Raw genomic sequence first — 18,005 nt, forward strand, 5'->3', positions numbered from 1 at the left:
CCCGTGCCATACATTTCCCGGCCTTAACACGCTTCCCGCGAGACACTCGGCGCGCTCGCCAGGCTAGGGCGTACACGCTGCTCGCGGAAGGGCGCGGGCGTTCGCAGCCCCAGCCTGCGCGCGTCCCCCAGTTCCGAGTCCCCGCAGTGACAGGAGGGGCGGGACAGAGGGGCAGATGGGCCCCCAGAAGACTCCACGGGTTCGATTCCCCCGCGGGACTCATCACAGGCTGCAATTCGGCTGGAATACGCTCCGGAGCTCAGCCCATCTCGGCTTCTCCAAAACAGTTCACAACGACCCGCTGGCCTTTCTACACCCTCTCCTTTCTACACCCTCTCCCAACGCCCGGCCTCGGCTCGGCCGTTTGAAACGGGCTTGAACCGGGAGACGAGAACTCAAAGTCCGCCACGGGCCTGGCAGGGCGGGACGGAGGTGGGGAAAGAAGGAGGTCGGACCTGCCTTCAGGTCCCTATGCACACCTGGAAGGGGAGCAAGGGGAAGAGCCCCCGACGCCACGCTGGGCCCCACTCTGGTCCTCAAGCCCGGGAGGCACGGAGGCGGAGGTTGCCAGGTTCCCGGGCAGCGAACGCGAGGCCGCACCGGGTGCTGGCGGAGAGCCCAGAGCCGCGCGTCTTGGCGACATGCTGGAGGCGGAGGTTGCCAGGTTCCCGGGCAGCGAACGCGAGGCCGCACCGGGTGCTGGCGGAGAGCCCAGAGCCGCGCGTCTTGGCGACATGCTGGCTTATGGGTGGCCCCGGCGCTCACAAAGCCTCGTAAGGAGCCCAGTGCAGTCCCCAGTGCCTGCGCGGAGGGCTCAGATGGAGTTTGTCCTGAAGCGAGAGGCCAAGTCACGAAGGTGGCTGGGGAAGGTGGCCCCAAAGCTTTTATAGTCTCTATCCCTGCTTCCCAAGGGAATCGGCCCTCCAGGGAAAAGAACTAGTATTTTGGGAGTGTGTTTCCTAACCACGACCTCAGGAAAATTGTTTTCCGGACACCTAGAGCCGGCGTCGTAGCCTCTGGTTCTCGGTAGCAGCTGGAGCTAGCCTGCGGTGCACTCGGCTGGAGCGCGTCCCGGAGCTGGAGTGCGTCCGGGAGCGCAGTGCTGTCCACGTCGCCCCCACACTTGTTCGACTCCCATTGCCACAGGCTGGCGCCTCTGCAAAGCTGTCACAGGGCTCCGGGACACCCCCCGGAAGTTAAGTGTCCTTCACTCCAGCTGTTTCCAGATCCTTCCTTACCTCAGAACCGCTGGTGCAACTGCGGTTACAGCTTCAAACCCCCTCTGGCTCGCTTGCTCCCAGGCCTCCTACCGCCCCCTCGCGGAGTGCGTGGAGAGCCCGGCTTGCAGAGCCCACAGCAGGTAACAAGCAGCAAAAGGCGTGGTGGCTGCGGCGGTGGAGTGAGACAGCTGCCAACAGCTGGCGCAGCTGCCGCGCTGCGCACGGGGACTGGCGAGTAAGCAGCCCAAGTACTGCCCCTTCCCGGTGACGTCTCTGAGGCGGGTTTTAAATTCTGGTGCGCAGCCTGCCTAGGGTCTGCTAACTCCCGAGCTGAGCACGACTCCAGCCGAGAGGCGCCTGCAAAACCGCAGGCGGCGGGGGCTGCGGCAGCGAAAGCGAAGGAAAAATCTCCAGCTGTACATCCAGAATCCTGGCCATAGACTCAGAACTTTTACAGGTCGCTCTGTGAAGGGGTCCCCTTTCGCCCCCAAGTCCTCACGCAGAACAGGGCTTTGCCTTTCCCGCCGCAGGAAGGGGGACTAGGAGTTGCACGCAGCAGCAGGTGCAGAAAGGCGGGGTCTCTTGCTTCCTAGAACCGTGACCGGTGGAATTTCTTCTTTTCCAGCTTAATGCAGGAGAGACGCTGTCTCCAGATTTCTGAACTCAAATGCTTCCTGAAGCTTGAAAGTGAAGGGATTCAGAGCCACCAGGGACAGGCAGACAGCGCATCTAGAAGCGTTTTTCTGCTGAGCGCCAATTCTCCTTCTGGCAAGGAGAGAGTTGTGCCCAGAAAGAACCTTCCGTCCTCTTTGGCTTAAGCGGGACCCTGAGCTCCAGACGCGCGCCTCAGTACTCTGCTGCAAAGGGGGCGTGTGTACAGAGAGGAGGGCTTTAGTGCTTCGCTGTAAAATGGATAACGTCCTCTCGGTGGACTCAGACCTTTTCCCAAACATCTCCACTAACACCTCAGAGCCCAACCAGTTCGTGCAGCCGGCCTGGCAAATTGTGCTTTGGGCAGCTGCCTACACAGTAATCGTGGTGACCTCTGTGGTGGGCAACGTGGTGGTGATGTGGATAATCTTGGCCCACAAGAGAATGAGGACCGTGACCAACTATTTCCTGGTGAACCTGGCCTTTGCGGAGGCCTCCATGGCTGCGTTCAATACAGTGGTGAACTTCACCTACGCTGTCCATAACGAGTGGTACTATGGCCTGTTCTACTGCAAGTTCCACAACTTCTTCCCCATCGCGGCTGTCTTCGCCAGTATCTACTCCATGACGGCAGTGGCCTTCGATAGGTGAGCTTGCCCTTTGTAGAAAAGGGAGAAAGTGTCCATAGAGGACCATGGCATTGCTATGGAGGTTTGGGGCTGGATCGTGTATGGTCCAGGGGAAAGATTGGCCACCGGCCCCTGCCCTGGGGTTTTTACTGACAGCCTGAGTCAACTGTTGATGGGAGACTTTATCTTACTGTTCTCATTCATCTTTTTTTCTCCCCTTTTCACCCATCACCAGTCTCCCTTCCTTTCAACACGCACCCCCTTTTTTCTTTATTTAACTCTCCTTTCTTCATCTCTGCTCCACTCATCTTTCTGATACTTTCCTTTCTACTCCTGCTTTTTTTCTTCCCATGTATTCCTTCTACTCTTACCCTTAAAGCCTGAAGAGGATATCCAGGGTTTGGTCTTAAGAAGCTAATCCCTGGCTGGGGCTTTGTAAATTCCTCCAGGCCTGCTATTCTGTTGGGCAGCCTCTTGTTGCCTAGGCAAAATTCCTCCTTTTTACTTTTTCCTGAAGATTCAGGGACTTTCTGCTCCCACTTCAACATTCCAGTGTTATTTGGATGTGAAGAGCATTTCATCAGAAACATAAAATACTCAAGATTCTAATTCAGCTCCCTCTATGCTAGGAGGTCTCATTCAGGAAGGACACTTCAACATTCCAGTGTTATTTGGATGTGAAGAGCATTTCATCAGAATCATAAAATACTCAAGATTCTAATTCAGCTCCCTCTATGCTAGGAGGTCTCATTCAGGAAGGAAAGACAGTTCTGCTGTTCTTAAGGAACTCCACAGGCAGGTATCCTGGTAGCTTACCCAGGAGGTTTTCTAAATTTCTCTTGTAATGTAAGGTCAATGTTTTTAGCCTGTCTCTATCCACAGAGAAACGTGTCTGGCAAAGGCAATTGAGAGCTCTTCTGTTCCTGCAACCAACAGGTTAGGGTTTCAGAAGCTGATTAAAAGTGAAAAGGTTGGAATTTTCAAATACTGGGGCTGGCGTTCTGGAATAAATGGCTCTTCAAGTGGCATGATGAAAAATTGATTATTAGAGCACATCTCTATTGGTATTGACTTTTTCGTGGGTGTGCTAGGTCTCTAATGTGTATGTCTGTGTGCACAGGTGTTAAATGTTTTCCTAGGATGTGGAGGTATGTTTAAAACACCTGCCACTATGATTTCAAAATGGATTCTTTTTATGTCCTTGCTGGGATAAATGAATGGGAGAAACCTAGTGAAGAAGCTAGGAGAAAACTTAAAGAATTTTTCAAAAAAAATCCCTGAACCACTAACTACTTTTGCATAAAGATTGTTTACAACTTGCAATTGATTCGAGGTCTTATTCAGCTTCTTCAGTCAATGAATGCTTTTATTGACTGAATAAAGGATAGGGATTTCCATCCTTTGCAGTGGTGTCCAAATGCTGATTTGTTAGTTCCATGTAAACCTCCTTTTATGCAACTCATAAGTGCTTGATATATTGTGTGTAAAACAAGTTTTGGTGAATCAATTTATATTTTAAATGTAGGCGGTAAACCAATTACTCAAAGTGATAGTAAAATGAATTACTTTGTAAATTTATCTTTATGCTCTGCTGGTTTTCAGATATTCAGTTTGCTGAAAATGAGTTACACCTATAAATCTGCATTGACTTTCTCCTTTAACTTCACAGCAGCTTCCTTAAACTTAAAAAAATCCATAGCATGACATATAGCTGAATATTGGTACAGTGAAACTTGATGGCATTTCAGCCCTACACATGTTCTCTTGATGATCCGTAAATTAGAGAGTATTTTTTTTACTGCATTGGGGCCTTCCATGAGCTCTAGGGAGACCTGTCAGTCAGTGTGAGCTGGAACATTCGGTAGCTGAATGGAGCCCCAGCAGACAGCTCTCTCCTGTTGGCTTTCACAGAAACATGTTCCACAGCCCTGCTTTTCCCCCTAGAACTTCAAAGGCTAGGGGTGGGAATCAGGGTCAGAGTCCTCACAGTGGATTGGGCAGAGAACTGGATTTCGGCTTCATTATTGTTTTTCTCTAAGAAAACCATGGCTAGACCCTGACCTTCTGTAACACTTGCTGCATGAGATCAGAGGGTCTCCAGTGCCAGAGCTAGTGAAAATGATAGCAATGAGAAATTCTTTCTTTCTTTTTCTTTTTTTTGTCTGCATGTTTCTAATGTACGAATACAGCCCAAGGAGGTAATCAATGGCATGCTCAAGGTTAGAATTCAAGACAGAGTTAGGGATGAGGCTTTGGGTCTCTGTTGCCAAGTCCTCCAAGTACTCCTCTTCCCTTGCACAACCTCATGAGTACACCATGAATTCATCCTTTCAGGCCCTCTGATGAATGTATCCCCTTGCGTGCTTGGTCATCTATACTCTCCCGATAATGTTTTAGAGAAAAAGGGGGGCCTTAAATTCTCTTTGTATGAGTTATCTCTTCCTTTCCCCCACATGGAAATGCAGACTTAGAGGAAATGTTAAATTATCTTTTTGTATGTTCCTTGAAGTTTTAACAGACAACCATTGAATCAAGTCTTAAAATATAACTGCAACGTGTTTTTCCTGATTATAATATTAAAACTTGCTCATTGAAAAAGACTCTGGAGATATGAAGAAGCACAAAAATACAAATCAACCATTACCTCACCATCCAAAAATAACACGTGTTAATTTGAATTTCTCTTTCATGAGTATATAATTGAGGTCAGATTCTGTATAATTTTGTAGCTTATTTTTTCCATTGATATGAATGCAAAACATTAATAACAATTTCCCATGTTATTAAAAATCTATAGAAACATAATCTTAATGGTTCCATATTATTCCATTATATGAATATACTATTATTTATTTAACCATTTCCCTACTGTTGGGTATTGAGGAGATTTCTTTTTTTTTTTTTTTTGCTATTATAATTAATGCTCTGATGAATATTTCTATATGATAAATTTGTTCTGCTTGATTATTTCCTTAGGATAGATTCCCAGAAGTGGATTACTGGGTCAAATAAAATTAATTTTTAAAAAATTATTCTTCCTAATTTTAAAGGATTTTTAAAGGAATCTTTGGGTCAAACTGTGGAGTAAACTTTGACGAATTTCCTTCTGGAACCAAAATGCAGAGAAAAAAACTTTAGCTACAGATTGCAGTACTAATTTAAATGCTTCCTATAGTCTTTCTATAAATGGGAATAACAAAGGAGAGGAGAGGAGAGGAGAGGAGAGAAGAGGGGAGGAGAGGGGAGGAGAGGGGAGGAGAGGAGAAGAGAGAGAGGGAGGGGAGGGATCCCATTTAGAAGGAATACATATTTTTCTAAGGCAGTGGTTACCTGGAATTTTAAAAGTTTCATAGGTGAATATGGCTACATAAAATCAGGTCTACGTCTAGCTAAACTCTAACACCAGGGATTTTACCTTTTCAGACTCTAAAATCTCTCCCACTTAAAATTAAAATTTTTTCTACTGTAAAAATTAAAGGTATGTGTGATGTTTCATAAAATTTGAAGATGGAGGACACTGAGAGGTGACACCCCCAGTTGGCAGGGGTCAGTGATGATGACTAGGTCCATTGTGGTGATGTGGGCACTACTGCAGAGCAGAATCTAAGAAAGGAGCAAGGAATCCAGTCCCTAAGCCCCCTAGGAGGAGGTGAAGGGCAACTGGTAACCTGATGCAGAACCACATGGCAAGAGCAGGCTCAGAGAAGCACTTGCTTTTGTCAGTGCTTCTCTATGTGGTAGGGGAGATACAATCTCAATAAGAAGAAAGGTGTAGGTTGCTTACTACTCAGATTGATTCTGGACATGTTGTGTTTGAATGAAAGGAAAGATCCAAATGGAGATAGCCTCTGGCAAAATGAAATATGGTCAGGACCAAAACTATATAGTTGCCCAGAATAGGGGTAATGGTTGAAGGCAAAAGAGGGAATGAGCTCCTTAAAAGAGTAAAAGAGGGACTGAGGTCAAAGACATGCATAAACAACAAAAACTTTGCCCACAGATCCTTGGTGTCTATCCCACTTTGTCCCAGCCATACCCAGCTACCAATTCAAACAGCCAACTTCTCAGTTCTCTGCTAGATCTGCTGTCTGCTCTTGAACCTTTACTTGTTGGCTGGACCTAGATCCCACTATCTACTTCAGAGCAGTCCTTCATGCCACCCAGAGGCAGGACTTAGATTCCAGGATCCTTTGCACTAATTCAGAAGCACCAGAAAACCCATGACCAAGCACCCCTGTGATGCTGAGAACAGCCATTCACTAGAAGCTCATCCACTACAACTGGACCCGTTGTTTCAAATCAGGAACCTCAAATGTCAGTGTTGATGTGGATCAAACTTGATTTTGTTACATCTTGGATGGGTTATTTAGGCTACACCAAAGAGATTCAATGCCCACCTGCTCTCTGGAGCTATACTGGCCATATCCTCTCCCTACTCCTGGGAGTGCCCAGTGTCCTGAACGGTCAAGGATATTGGCTTTAAAAAAATGGCAAAAACATAGGTTAAATTCAGGGGAAAATAAAAAGTAATTCTCAATGTAAAAATATATAGTAGGAGCACGAGACTTTGTTACTATTGTTACTGTTGAATTAGAAAATGGTAGAATGAGGATCGTGAAGGAGAAACACTTACTGTTAAACTTAGACAAAGACAGTCAATCCATTAAGGGACGATGCCACCAATGTAAAGTGATGTTTAGTGACTCAGATCCTCGTGTCTTCCCTCAAAAGGCTTATGCTATGTATTAGAGGTAACTTCAGTATAAGGAGTTCAGTGATGTGTTTCAAATGGGTTGTTCAGACAAATCCTACAGGAGAGAAGAAGAGAGAGGTCACAACCTGCAGTGATGAATGATCAAGGAAGACCTCGAAAGGTGACAATTGAGTTGAGCCTTAAAGATGAGATACAATTTTTGAAGATAGTATGTAACAAAAGTGTGGAGGTCGAAAGCTACATAGTGTTTAGGGAGAATGACTGATTCAACCAAACCGAATTCACAAGTGAATTAGGGAATGAGTGGAGGAGTGATGGGACGAAAATGAGTTTATGTTGGATTTGATGTGAAAATATAATGATTGTTAAAAATGCCCAACAAGCAACTTGAGAGGGAGGGTTAGAGAAGGAGAAGCCAGGGATTAAAATGTAAATTTAGGAGGTTTCCAAACACAGGGTTTATTGGAATTTGGAAAGTGAAGAACATATCTTCCACATATATACATTTTTCCAGAGAAGAGGTTCAAGATTCATAGGAATGTCTTGCCAAGCACTAGGAGGGAAAAAAAGAAAAAAAAGACAGAGAGATAGTAGAGACATCAGGGTATGTGAAGTGACAAAGTTTTTAAAAGGTGACTTGTGGTTGATTGTGTTCATCAGAATCCAAGAACCATGAGGGAAAAAAAGACAGAGAGATACTAGAGACATCAGGGTATGTGAAGAGACAAAGTTTTTAAAAGGTGACTTGTGGTTGATTGTGTTCATCAGAATCCAAGAACCATGAGAACACTGGATTTGGCAATTAGAGAACATCGGTGACCTGTAACAGATAGTGTTGGCAGAGTATGGTAAGGGAGGATAAAATTGGATGGCAGTGAGGGAAATAGCCTTTTCCTCATCCATCCATCAAACCGCTATTGAGATTCTACCATGTGCCAGATTCTGAAGCAGCAAAACACTACCTTTGCCCTCGTGCTCTCAGTCTTTGGGAAATGACAAAGACACAAGCACCGTATCACCCAGTGCAATCTATGCCATGCGGAGGGAGCTTGGAGACAGAGAACTACCCTTGGGAATATGGGAAAGACCTACTAGTTAAAGGAGAAGGAGAAGGAGGGGAAGGGGGATATCTGGGGAAAGAGGGACGGGGAAAGAAAGACAAGAAAGAGGTGGAAAGGAGAGAAAAAGGGAGAGTAGGGGGAGGAAGAAAAGGAGCCAAGATGGCTTTTGGAAAATATTTTATCTAAGGAATGCTGTCATTGAAGGCAGAACATTGACGTAAGGGCCCAATTATACAAGGAAGGACATTAAAGATCCTTTTGACAATTTTCCATGCAATAAAAATTTAACTCCACAACCTTCTAAACAGGGCCATTGTAAGGGTAGCAAACTCTGCTTAAATATTTTACTCAATTTGTCTCATTTGTTAAATTCAATCGATCGTTAGATCACTACAAAATCCTTCCTTTTACTGAACTGAAATCTGCCTTCTTGTTTTGGACTATTCCTACTAATCTAACACCTCTTTCATGTGGCAGCCTTTCCAGTGCCTCCTCCTGAAGCTTGCCCTTCCCTGGTTAACTGTCCCTGGTTCCTTCATCTTTCCGTCCTCATTGGTCTCTATTGGTTATTCCCATTTGTTAATGGTCCTCTTAAAAGGAGATGACCAGAACTGAGCATGACCCTATTACCATTGTCTTGTCCAGCACCAACTGCTACAGGACTGGCATCCTACCTGGTGACCTTGTTGTCTTCTTAGACTTAGGTCAGGAGCCACCTCCACTAAGAAGCTGACCTTAACATGCAAGTCTACATGAGGTGTCCTTCTTATCTATTCCCATGGCCTTTATCCAATGGTGTTGCAACTGTTTGTGACCTATTGGTCCCTCCACACTTCACTGCCCAGTGCCTAGACTGTAAGCTGCATAAAAGCAGGGATGCTTTATCTGTTTTCCCATTCCCAGCACCTATCCAGGTGCCTGGCAAAGAGTAGGTACTCATTAAAATGTGTGTACCGTGGGTGAACTGACTGTACCTCTATCCTGCACACACCAATCAACATCTGGACATCAGACCCAATGCACTGGCAGACCCTAAAGCACACCTGTGATGCTATGACTTGAAACAACGGCCTTTATCCAATGGTGTTGAAACTGTTTGTGACCTATTGGTCCCTCCACACTTCACTGCCCAGTGCCTAGACTGTAAGCTGCATAAAAGCAGAGATGCTTTATCTGTTTTCCCATTCCCGGCACCTATCCAGGTGCCTGGCAAAGAGTAGGTACTCATTAAAATGTGTGTACTGTGGGTGAACTGACTGTACCTCTCTTCTGCACACACCAACCAACATCTGAACATCAGACCCAATGCACTGGCAGACCCTAAAGCACACCTGTGATGCTATGACTTGAAACAAAAGAAAACTTGGGCCAAATGTCTGACTACCATGGAGTTTTGCTACAACATAGAACACTGTTGATTCAGAATCCCTTGTTCTAGAATAACTATGGGTTCCAATTCACACTTGCTCCTTCCACACTCCACTTGATTGAACCCCAAAGGGATTCCTGACCCATACCTTACTGTTCCCAAAGAAAACTTGGGCCAAATGTCTGACTACCATGGAGTTTTGCTACAACATAGAACACTGTTGATTCAGAATCCCTTGTTCTAGAATAACTATGGGTTCCAATTCACACTTGCTCCTTCCATACTCCACTTGATTGAGCCCCAAAGGGATTCCTTACCCATACCTTACTGTTCCCAACAGGTGTGCCCCAGCAGAAGACTTCTCATTGGAAGAGATGTTTATCATTTCCACCATACCTGCAATCTATCCAAGCATACCGGAAACTCTTTGACATCTTAGGGAACCTTCCTTGGCCCAACTGTTGTCAACCCCCTGGCTTTTTCTCCAGCACTCCCCACTTATGACATGAAGTATACTCTTTCCTTATCTTTCTTGAGGCAGGACCAGCAGAAACCTACCCTCCACCCTGCCCTCCAAGTGTTGTCTTCACAGTAGTTGTCTGAGCACCTAGTCCACACCACATTAAAATACCACAGACACAGAAAAACCCTGCATACAGTGGCCTGAGAAAGTCATAGACTAGAGAGTAAACCAGGGAACTGGCTTCCATTGCCCTCAGCTCCCCTCTCGCCATCTTGAAATGCTGCAATTCCACCTCAGTGGAAGGGTATTTGTGAGGGTCTGTGGATGAGGCTCCCCAGGGATGAAGAGATGCTTTAAAGATGTCCTTGAGACATAAGCCTCAGCCTAAGTTTTAATGCAGCATACGAACTGCTCTAGGCAATTTGTCTAAGCACCCTGGGCCTGATCCCTCTCCTAAAATTCTTTACTTTCCAATTCAACTTTATCACTATGTATAATATTTGGGACTCTCTGTGAAGTGCCTTTTATGTCCTTGGTATGAGAGTTCCCTTTAATAACCTTACGTCTAACGTTTGACAGTAGAGTGAGGTATAGGAAAGCGCACGGGGTTGGGTTCCAGCACCAGTTCCACCACTTGCTCGCTGTGGGAACATAGGCAGGATACTTAATCTACCTGGGCCTCAGTATCCTCATCTGATAAAATGGATAAAATAAAACTTACCTTGTAGAATATTATTGTAAGGAGAGAGAGAAGGGAAAGGTAAAACTTTGGAAAGGTGTAGAAAACCCCCAATTCATTCCCTGACACCCAGTAAGACCTCAGTTAATACTAATTAACAATATGATTTCTAATAAACCCTGACACACCATTGTTCCATTATACCAGGGGTCTTCAAAAAGCAAATTTATGGAAGGAATTGTATTATCTTTTAACTTCATTTTCGATCAACTTTTTGAAGTACCCTCATACATGCCCATTTCTATCTCTGCCTCCTCCTGGATTCCTTCCCTATCAGGTACAATAGCAAGAGGGTAAAACATTTATATCCTTCTCCCCTAAAATTGTAGTTTAAAATCTTCCTAATTGGGTCAGCAAATCTCTTGCTAAATGCTTTCAAGTATCCTTTCCATCTATGGACATGTACACACACTCTACCGAAAGTCCATCATTTGGATATTGTATATCTGGTCCAGGAAAACCAAATGTTTTATTTTATACCATGTGAATATAAACCATGGTTCCCAATCCTTTATGTTCCAAAGTCATCACCCTCACATGGAGAGCATTGTTTGCAAGTTTAGTGTCTGAAGGAGAACTTACTCATCTCAAAAATCTCTTACAGCTACATGAGTTTTAATTGACATTTAATTTGCTAAAGTTGTAGTGGTTTTTAGCCTTTGAACACATCTCATAAATCACAGAAGTTTTCTTATAAATGTAGTTCATGTGTGTTAAAATGTTAAACATTCATTTTCCCTTGTTCTTTTACTAAAGATCAATTAGTTCTTAAGTAAAATATAGTCCTTCCCCCTAAACATTTTAACACCATTTTCAAACTTAATCAAACAATCTTACGTATTTTCAATTAGTCACAAATTTTTATAAGCTTAACAAATCAAGTTATCTTAAAAATGTAAACAGCATTTATAAACTTGATTGATTAAACTCCCCTAAGCATTTTAAACTATAATCACAAATTTATAAAATCACATCTGGTTTTCTTAAAAACTTCAAATCCCTAAGAGGATGATTTATAAATAGGAGAAACAAAGCTTTTCTCAAGACTTACATAGCTCTTGTAAATCTAATAAATCAAAATTTCTAAATTTAGCATATCAAATTCTCTTAAAGCATTTCAATCTCCTAAGAATTAAACTTAAAAATTCAGTAAATGAGGTTCTCCTGAGCACCGAAACATTGACTTTAAAATTAGTTAAATCCTCCTAAGTGGATTTAAAGTTGGATTTAAGTTGCAATTAAAATTACAAATCTTGTAAGTCAAATTCTCTGATATATCAGATTCTCATTTCTAGCATCTTGAAAACAAATCATACACAAAGCGGCATATACCAGTCACAAAACTCACTGCTGCATGCATACTACTTGCATAGAAGCAGCATTTCTTCATTGTCTATTTACTTTTTAAAAATGCCTCCCAGGGTTACAAAGTTATAGAAGCAGAGGTGGCAGAATCCTCTTCTCTATCGGGGGCAGCTAAGGTTTGGGAATGAGAGGTTGAGTTGGACATCAGAATCTGGGCATTCCTCACTGGAGTCTCACCCAGCACTGCAGCCCAGTGCCTGAGCCCCTTCTCACGGGGGAGCTCTGCCTGCTCTGTGCCCACAGTGTCAGCCCACACTTTTTCACTGAAATCCAGTTTTGTAGTCCCAGTGTGCCCTGGATCTCTTTGACTTCCTCCAGGTTTTACCCTTTCCCAATTTTTGTCTTAACTTGTTATCATCTGATTGACATAGATGGAGTCATGCAGAGCCTCACTCCCCAACTAGTTTGGCTTCAACCTCTTTCTAGCTAATCAGAGGTAACTGCATTCTGTACCCTCTTATGTTTACCTTCTTTTTGACCTCCATATCAAAATTGCTCACTGACATAAAAAAGGCCAAAAATATATATATATATAATATATATTTTATATATTTATATTATATATTAATGATATATAATATATGTGATATACTATATTATAAATGTAGTATATATTACATATTATTAATATATCAATATATAATATTAATATTATATAATTTATTTAAAATTATATATATATATGTTATATATATATATAATTTTTTGGACCTTTTTCTTTATCACCATCTGTCCCGAATCCTTCAGTTTCTTTTCCGGGACTTTTAGGTCATGAAAAGTATGTGCCAGAATCTTTCTGGGTGTGCCCTATTTCTCCATATGAATAGTCAAAAATAGGATGACATGTTGGTTTTAACAAACCCAGGCTCTCAGCATGTTTCAGACCTGTGTTCCAGATACACTGAGTGCTTCTTATATAGAACTACACAGCAGCTTCCTTTTTTCTTGGCACGATGTCTTCAGTGGCAGAGACTGTCTTCCTGGAGGCTGGAAACCTCCCAGCACCCTTAAATCCTCCACCTGCATCATTAGATGTCTTGTTTTGTTTTGTTTTTTTCTTCAGATCAACTGTGCTTCCCCTTTATAAACCAGAGTCTCACAGCTTTTTCATAGCTCTAGGAATGCTGGGTTTCTTTACCTTCCCTTCCTCCTCAGTGCCATTGACTTCAGATAGTAAAAATTAATCTGAAATTATGCTCCATTCTTACAGCTCAACCCAGTGCCCTGAGCCATGGATGGACGGGTGAGCAGCCAATATCACAAATCACAATGCTGCGTGACCTCTGGCAGGGAAGTGGAACAGTCGTGCTAGCCACCCCTCTGTTCTCTCTATTATAGAATATAATTGAGACACTAATTTTTAAAAGCCTCATGTACACATTAAGTGGCATGTGAGGAGATTAGGAGCATAAGCTTAAATACCCACCTTGTATGATTTATTAATTTTATTTTACTGTGGAGAAATATCCTCTTGAATAATTAATATGTTTTTATAAGAGCATTTGTTTGACTCAAAATGTTTAAACAAAAGAAAACCTTACAAACAGCTGAAATACTCTCCTAAATAGTCCCAGAAGCTAGACAAGGCTCAAAAATGTCATAGAATTCATGGTGTGAACCAAAATGGAAGCAGCCCCAAGTGTGAAATACAACAAGCTAGCTCAACAACTTAACTGCACTCCTCAAACAGGAGCTAGAAAACAATATAGAAAACCTTGTGGCCAAATCGTCCACTGGGGACATCATTTAGATTTGTTCCCAAAAGTCCTTCCCAGCTGGAATGATGAGGGGTCCGAAAGTTAACGTGTTAAAGATTCAGCTAGAATATCAGCCAAACCAGAGTCATCATAGGTTTTTGGTGGCCCAGTTAAGGCACTACCAGCCTAAAATTTTAGGCAGAATGCAAAGTAGGCAGAGATATTATCCTCTTTCTTTCTGGTGGTTTCCCTCCAAAAGTGCTATAACCAGCGTAAGTGTGCACTGAGGCATTCCCCAGTCCTGCCTCACAAATGCATGATCTCAAATTACTGCTACGTTCTCTTCACAGTCCAATCCAATTTAGTAAATTGAGTTAACCAAGAGAAAAGTAGCTGATTAAAATCACACTAAGGTGAGAATGATATGCACTTTTCTCTACCTCCCAGGTCCCATTTGTGTTTTAAAATGGAAATACATTAATTCTAGTTACCTACTCCTTCAGCGGGAAAGATTGTAGAGGATCAAGACAAACTTAGTCCTAGGGACTGTGCCAACATGGGATGTAAGGAGTGCTGGAATTTAGCTAATACAGAAGTGTCCAGAATTTGACTTTCACAAGATAGCCCCATGTATCTACTAAGGATAAAGCTGGAGAATACTGGGGGAGCCTGTCTTCATGAGCCTGGATTGCTGTTGAAAGAACTTCTCCTGTCACAGCCAGAATCGTCTTAGCTCCTCGGTGCCAGTGAGCTCTGCATTCATGTTTGGGTAGTAAAACAAGGTTGAATTTGGTTCTGTTCTTCTTCAAACTTCTTTGTGAGTCACTAATTGTCATGAGAAATATATAATATTTTTATAACTTGGAAGGGTGTTATCATCAGGAAGGGACTTTGGATCCCAGCTCCAGCCAGTCCTAGAGTCCAGTACGTTAAGATTAAGGGCAGCACCACAGTCCTGTTGAGATGGCTAAAGTTGATTCTTCACCTTTCCAGCATCTTCATCAATGGATCTGTGCTGTTTACAAATCTTGGGGCGAGGGCCAGTTTTCCAAGAGCTGAGCTTTCTGCCAGGGTCTGTCTGAACCCACACTGCGCCTGAGAGCTTTCATGCTTTTTTCCTTGTCTGTGTCTGTGTCTGTCCTCTTTCTCCCTTTCTCTGTACACCTGGACCAAAAAAAAAAAAAAAAAAAAAACCTCCTAGCTCCATTTCCTTCTAATCTCTCCTCAGAATTTTGAAAATAAATACCAGTAACTGAAAAACAGAGATGGAGCCGAGGAAAAAACAAAAGCTGTCATGTATAAAACAGTGAAGAATGCACAGTCATGCACCACATAATGATGTTTCAGTATATGGTGGTAGTCCCATATACTGAAGATTATAATACTGTATTTTCTCTGTAATTTTTCTATGTTTAGATGAACAAATACTTACCATTGCGTTACAATTGCCTACAGCATTCAGTACAATAGCATGCTATACAGGTTTGTGGCCTAGGCATGTAGTAGGCTATACCATCTAGGTTTGTGTAAGAACCATCTAGGTTTGTGACATTTGCTCAATGAGACACATGACTGTATTTACACAGCAATATAAAAATGCAAATTACTAAGGTTCTGATTAATCAGATGAGTCTAGAAGGATCCTCAAAGGATTCTTTAAGGCTGTTCATTTAGGTATGAACTTAAGCTACATTTTTAAGAAAAATAACTTACTATTCAGTATTATCTACATAGCTCCAAATTACCTTCTGCTTGCATTTAATGTACCTACTTTAAAACTATAAAATATTACATATTCATTAAAAACAATTAGCAATTCACACAAAAAATAATATAAAGAAAAACAAAAGCAAAATTAACCCCATCTCACTGCCCAAACACTACTATCCTCAATTCTTAAGAATTATTTCATTCCAGACTTTTTACTACTTGTAAGATCTTTTTCATAATTATAGTCCTAATATATAATACACATATACATTTTTAAAATTTAACATAATAAAGAAATATTACATGTAATAAACTTTATTCTGTCAGATCATGCTGAATTGTTACAAAGTGTCATTAATTTAAATAATTCCTCACCCTTAGAACTCACAAAGTGTTTATATTTTTTGTGACAATATATATGTGATCAATATGTTTTAGCTAAACTTGCACACATGCATTACAATTAGGATAAATTCTTAGAAGAAAAATTTAGACTGTTAGACATTTTAAGGTTTTTGCTTCATTCTGCTCAATCTGTCTTCAGAAATCTTTGGCGATTTACTCATAGCAGCATGAATCAGAAAATGTAGGCCCAACATATAGAAGTGTTTCTTTACCCATATTCCTAACAATTTCAGAAAAAACTTTTCCAGATTATAAATGTTATTTATGTTTGCATTTGTTACTAGTGATTATATTTTTGTATATTTATTATTCCTTTATATTTCATTTTTTGTGAATTACCAGACTTTTTAAAATTTAAATGTGAATTTTTAAGTTACATATCGAATTACAGAAACTATATTAAGGAATTGAATCACAGAAACTCTATATTAACCTCAACTGTCATATGATACAAATATATCTTCACGTTTCTGGTTAAAATTTTAATTTTCTTTTCAGTAATTATCTTAAATTAAATTATTTTATATAGTTGCATCCATTCAGCTTTTCTTTTATGATTTTTCCACTTGGTGTTATGCTTAGAAAGGCCTTCCTCAACCCAAAAGTAAATAAATATGCACAAATAATTTTGTTTACTTTTATTGTTTAGAAGTTCTTTTTAAATCTTTAATCCATCAGTAATTTAACTGGTTAGAGTACACCTAAGTTTTTTAAATGCCATATATGTTTATCCTGTTATCCAAACACCATTTATTCAGTGATCATTTCCCTACTGACTTGAGATATTACCTTTGCCCTACATTGAATTTTATTTATACTTAGTCTACTCTGATCTATCTGTTCTGCTGACTATTCCTTTAATAGTACGGACATGCATTTATCCTTCCTGATTCATTTTTCTGGATACATCATTTAAAATACTCTTATTGAAAGGTCCTATTGAGATTTTTATTGGAAATGCATTAGATGCATTAAATTTAGAAATTAACTTTGGGGAGAATTGTTAGCATATCAAGTTTTTTTCAATGTATGAACAAGGTTCATCTTCTATGTAGTCAAGCCTTTAACATGTTTTCATGTATAAGTTTTGTATCTTTATTCATCTAGATCCCCACATTTCTTAAAAGTTCTATTATATGTATTACATAATATATAATATGTAAATTATAATATATATTATATATAATTATTCTTTATGTTATATGAGTTAGAAATATTATCTTTTTTAACATTTTGGCTGTTAATGAAAAGGCAATCATTTTTCCATGGATTTTTTTCTAATGAATTATTGTCATAGTAGTAGAAAGCTATTGATTTTTTTATAGGTATTTTAAAACCAGCTATCTTAAGGAGCCTTGTATTTCAGCTGAAGTTCTGTTTTTGTTTTTGTTTTTTTGTTATTTTTCTCAGATTTTCCTGAGATATCATATAGTCTATAAATTATTATCTTTTTAATCTTATGTCTAGTGTCTGTGTCCTTTATTTCTTTTTTACTAGATCTTTCAGAACAATGTTAATTAAAACTGGTGATAGTTAGCATCTTCTTCTTATCCCTGATTGTAACCAGAATGTTGCTTTTAGAGCATGGTGTTGTAACACCAAGGTCAAGGGTTCGGATTGCTATGCTGGCCAGATGCCAAAAAAAAAAGAAAGAATGTCGTTGCTTTTAGTATCACACTTAAATATGTTGCCTGTCGGTTTAAGACAGACATTTAAATATTATATCATTTAATTCCTAGTTTACTAAGAGATTTAATCAGATCTAGATATTTAATTTACCAATTAATTTTTTGGCATCTATCAGTACATTTTTTTCTATTGCCTAATTTCCTACCTTTCAACTGTTCTACAACTCCTAGAATAAACACTACTTGAACTTATGCTTTGTTCTTTTTGCATACTGCTAGATTTATTTGCTAATATTTTATTTACATTTTGATGGAAAGTACAACTGGCATAAGCTTTAATTTAATTTTTTTTTT

General features: G+C 41.0%; 1 protein-coding gene across 1 annotated transcript in view; it reads left to right on the top strand.

Annotated features, from left to right (window-relative positions):
- Positions 1-1,548: 1,548 nt before the first annotated feature.
- Positions 1,549-18,005, top strand: part of TACR1 (tachykinin receptor 1) — a 156,683-nt gene continuing 140,226 nt past the window's right edge. Inside the window, exon 1 of the mRNA XM_008579702.1 lies at positions 1,549-2,518. Coding sequence (XP_008577924.1) covers positions 2,130-2,518 — 389 coding nt within the window. The 5' untranslated portion in view covers positions 1,549-2,129. The remainder of the gene's footprint in view (positions 2,519-18,005) is intronic.

This window comes from Galeopterus variegatus, unplaced genomic scaffold, assembly GCF_000696425.1.
Source record: "Galeopterus variegatus unplaced genomic scaffold, G_variegatus-3.0.2 Scaffold1945, whole genome shotgun sequence".
NCBI classification, from domain to species: Eukaryota; Metazoa; Chordata; class Mammalia; order Dermoptera; family Cynocephalidae; genus Galeopterus; species Galeopterus variegatus.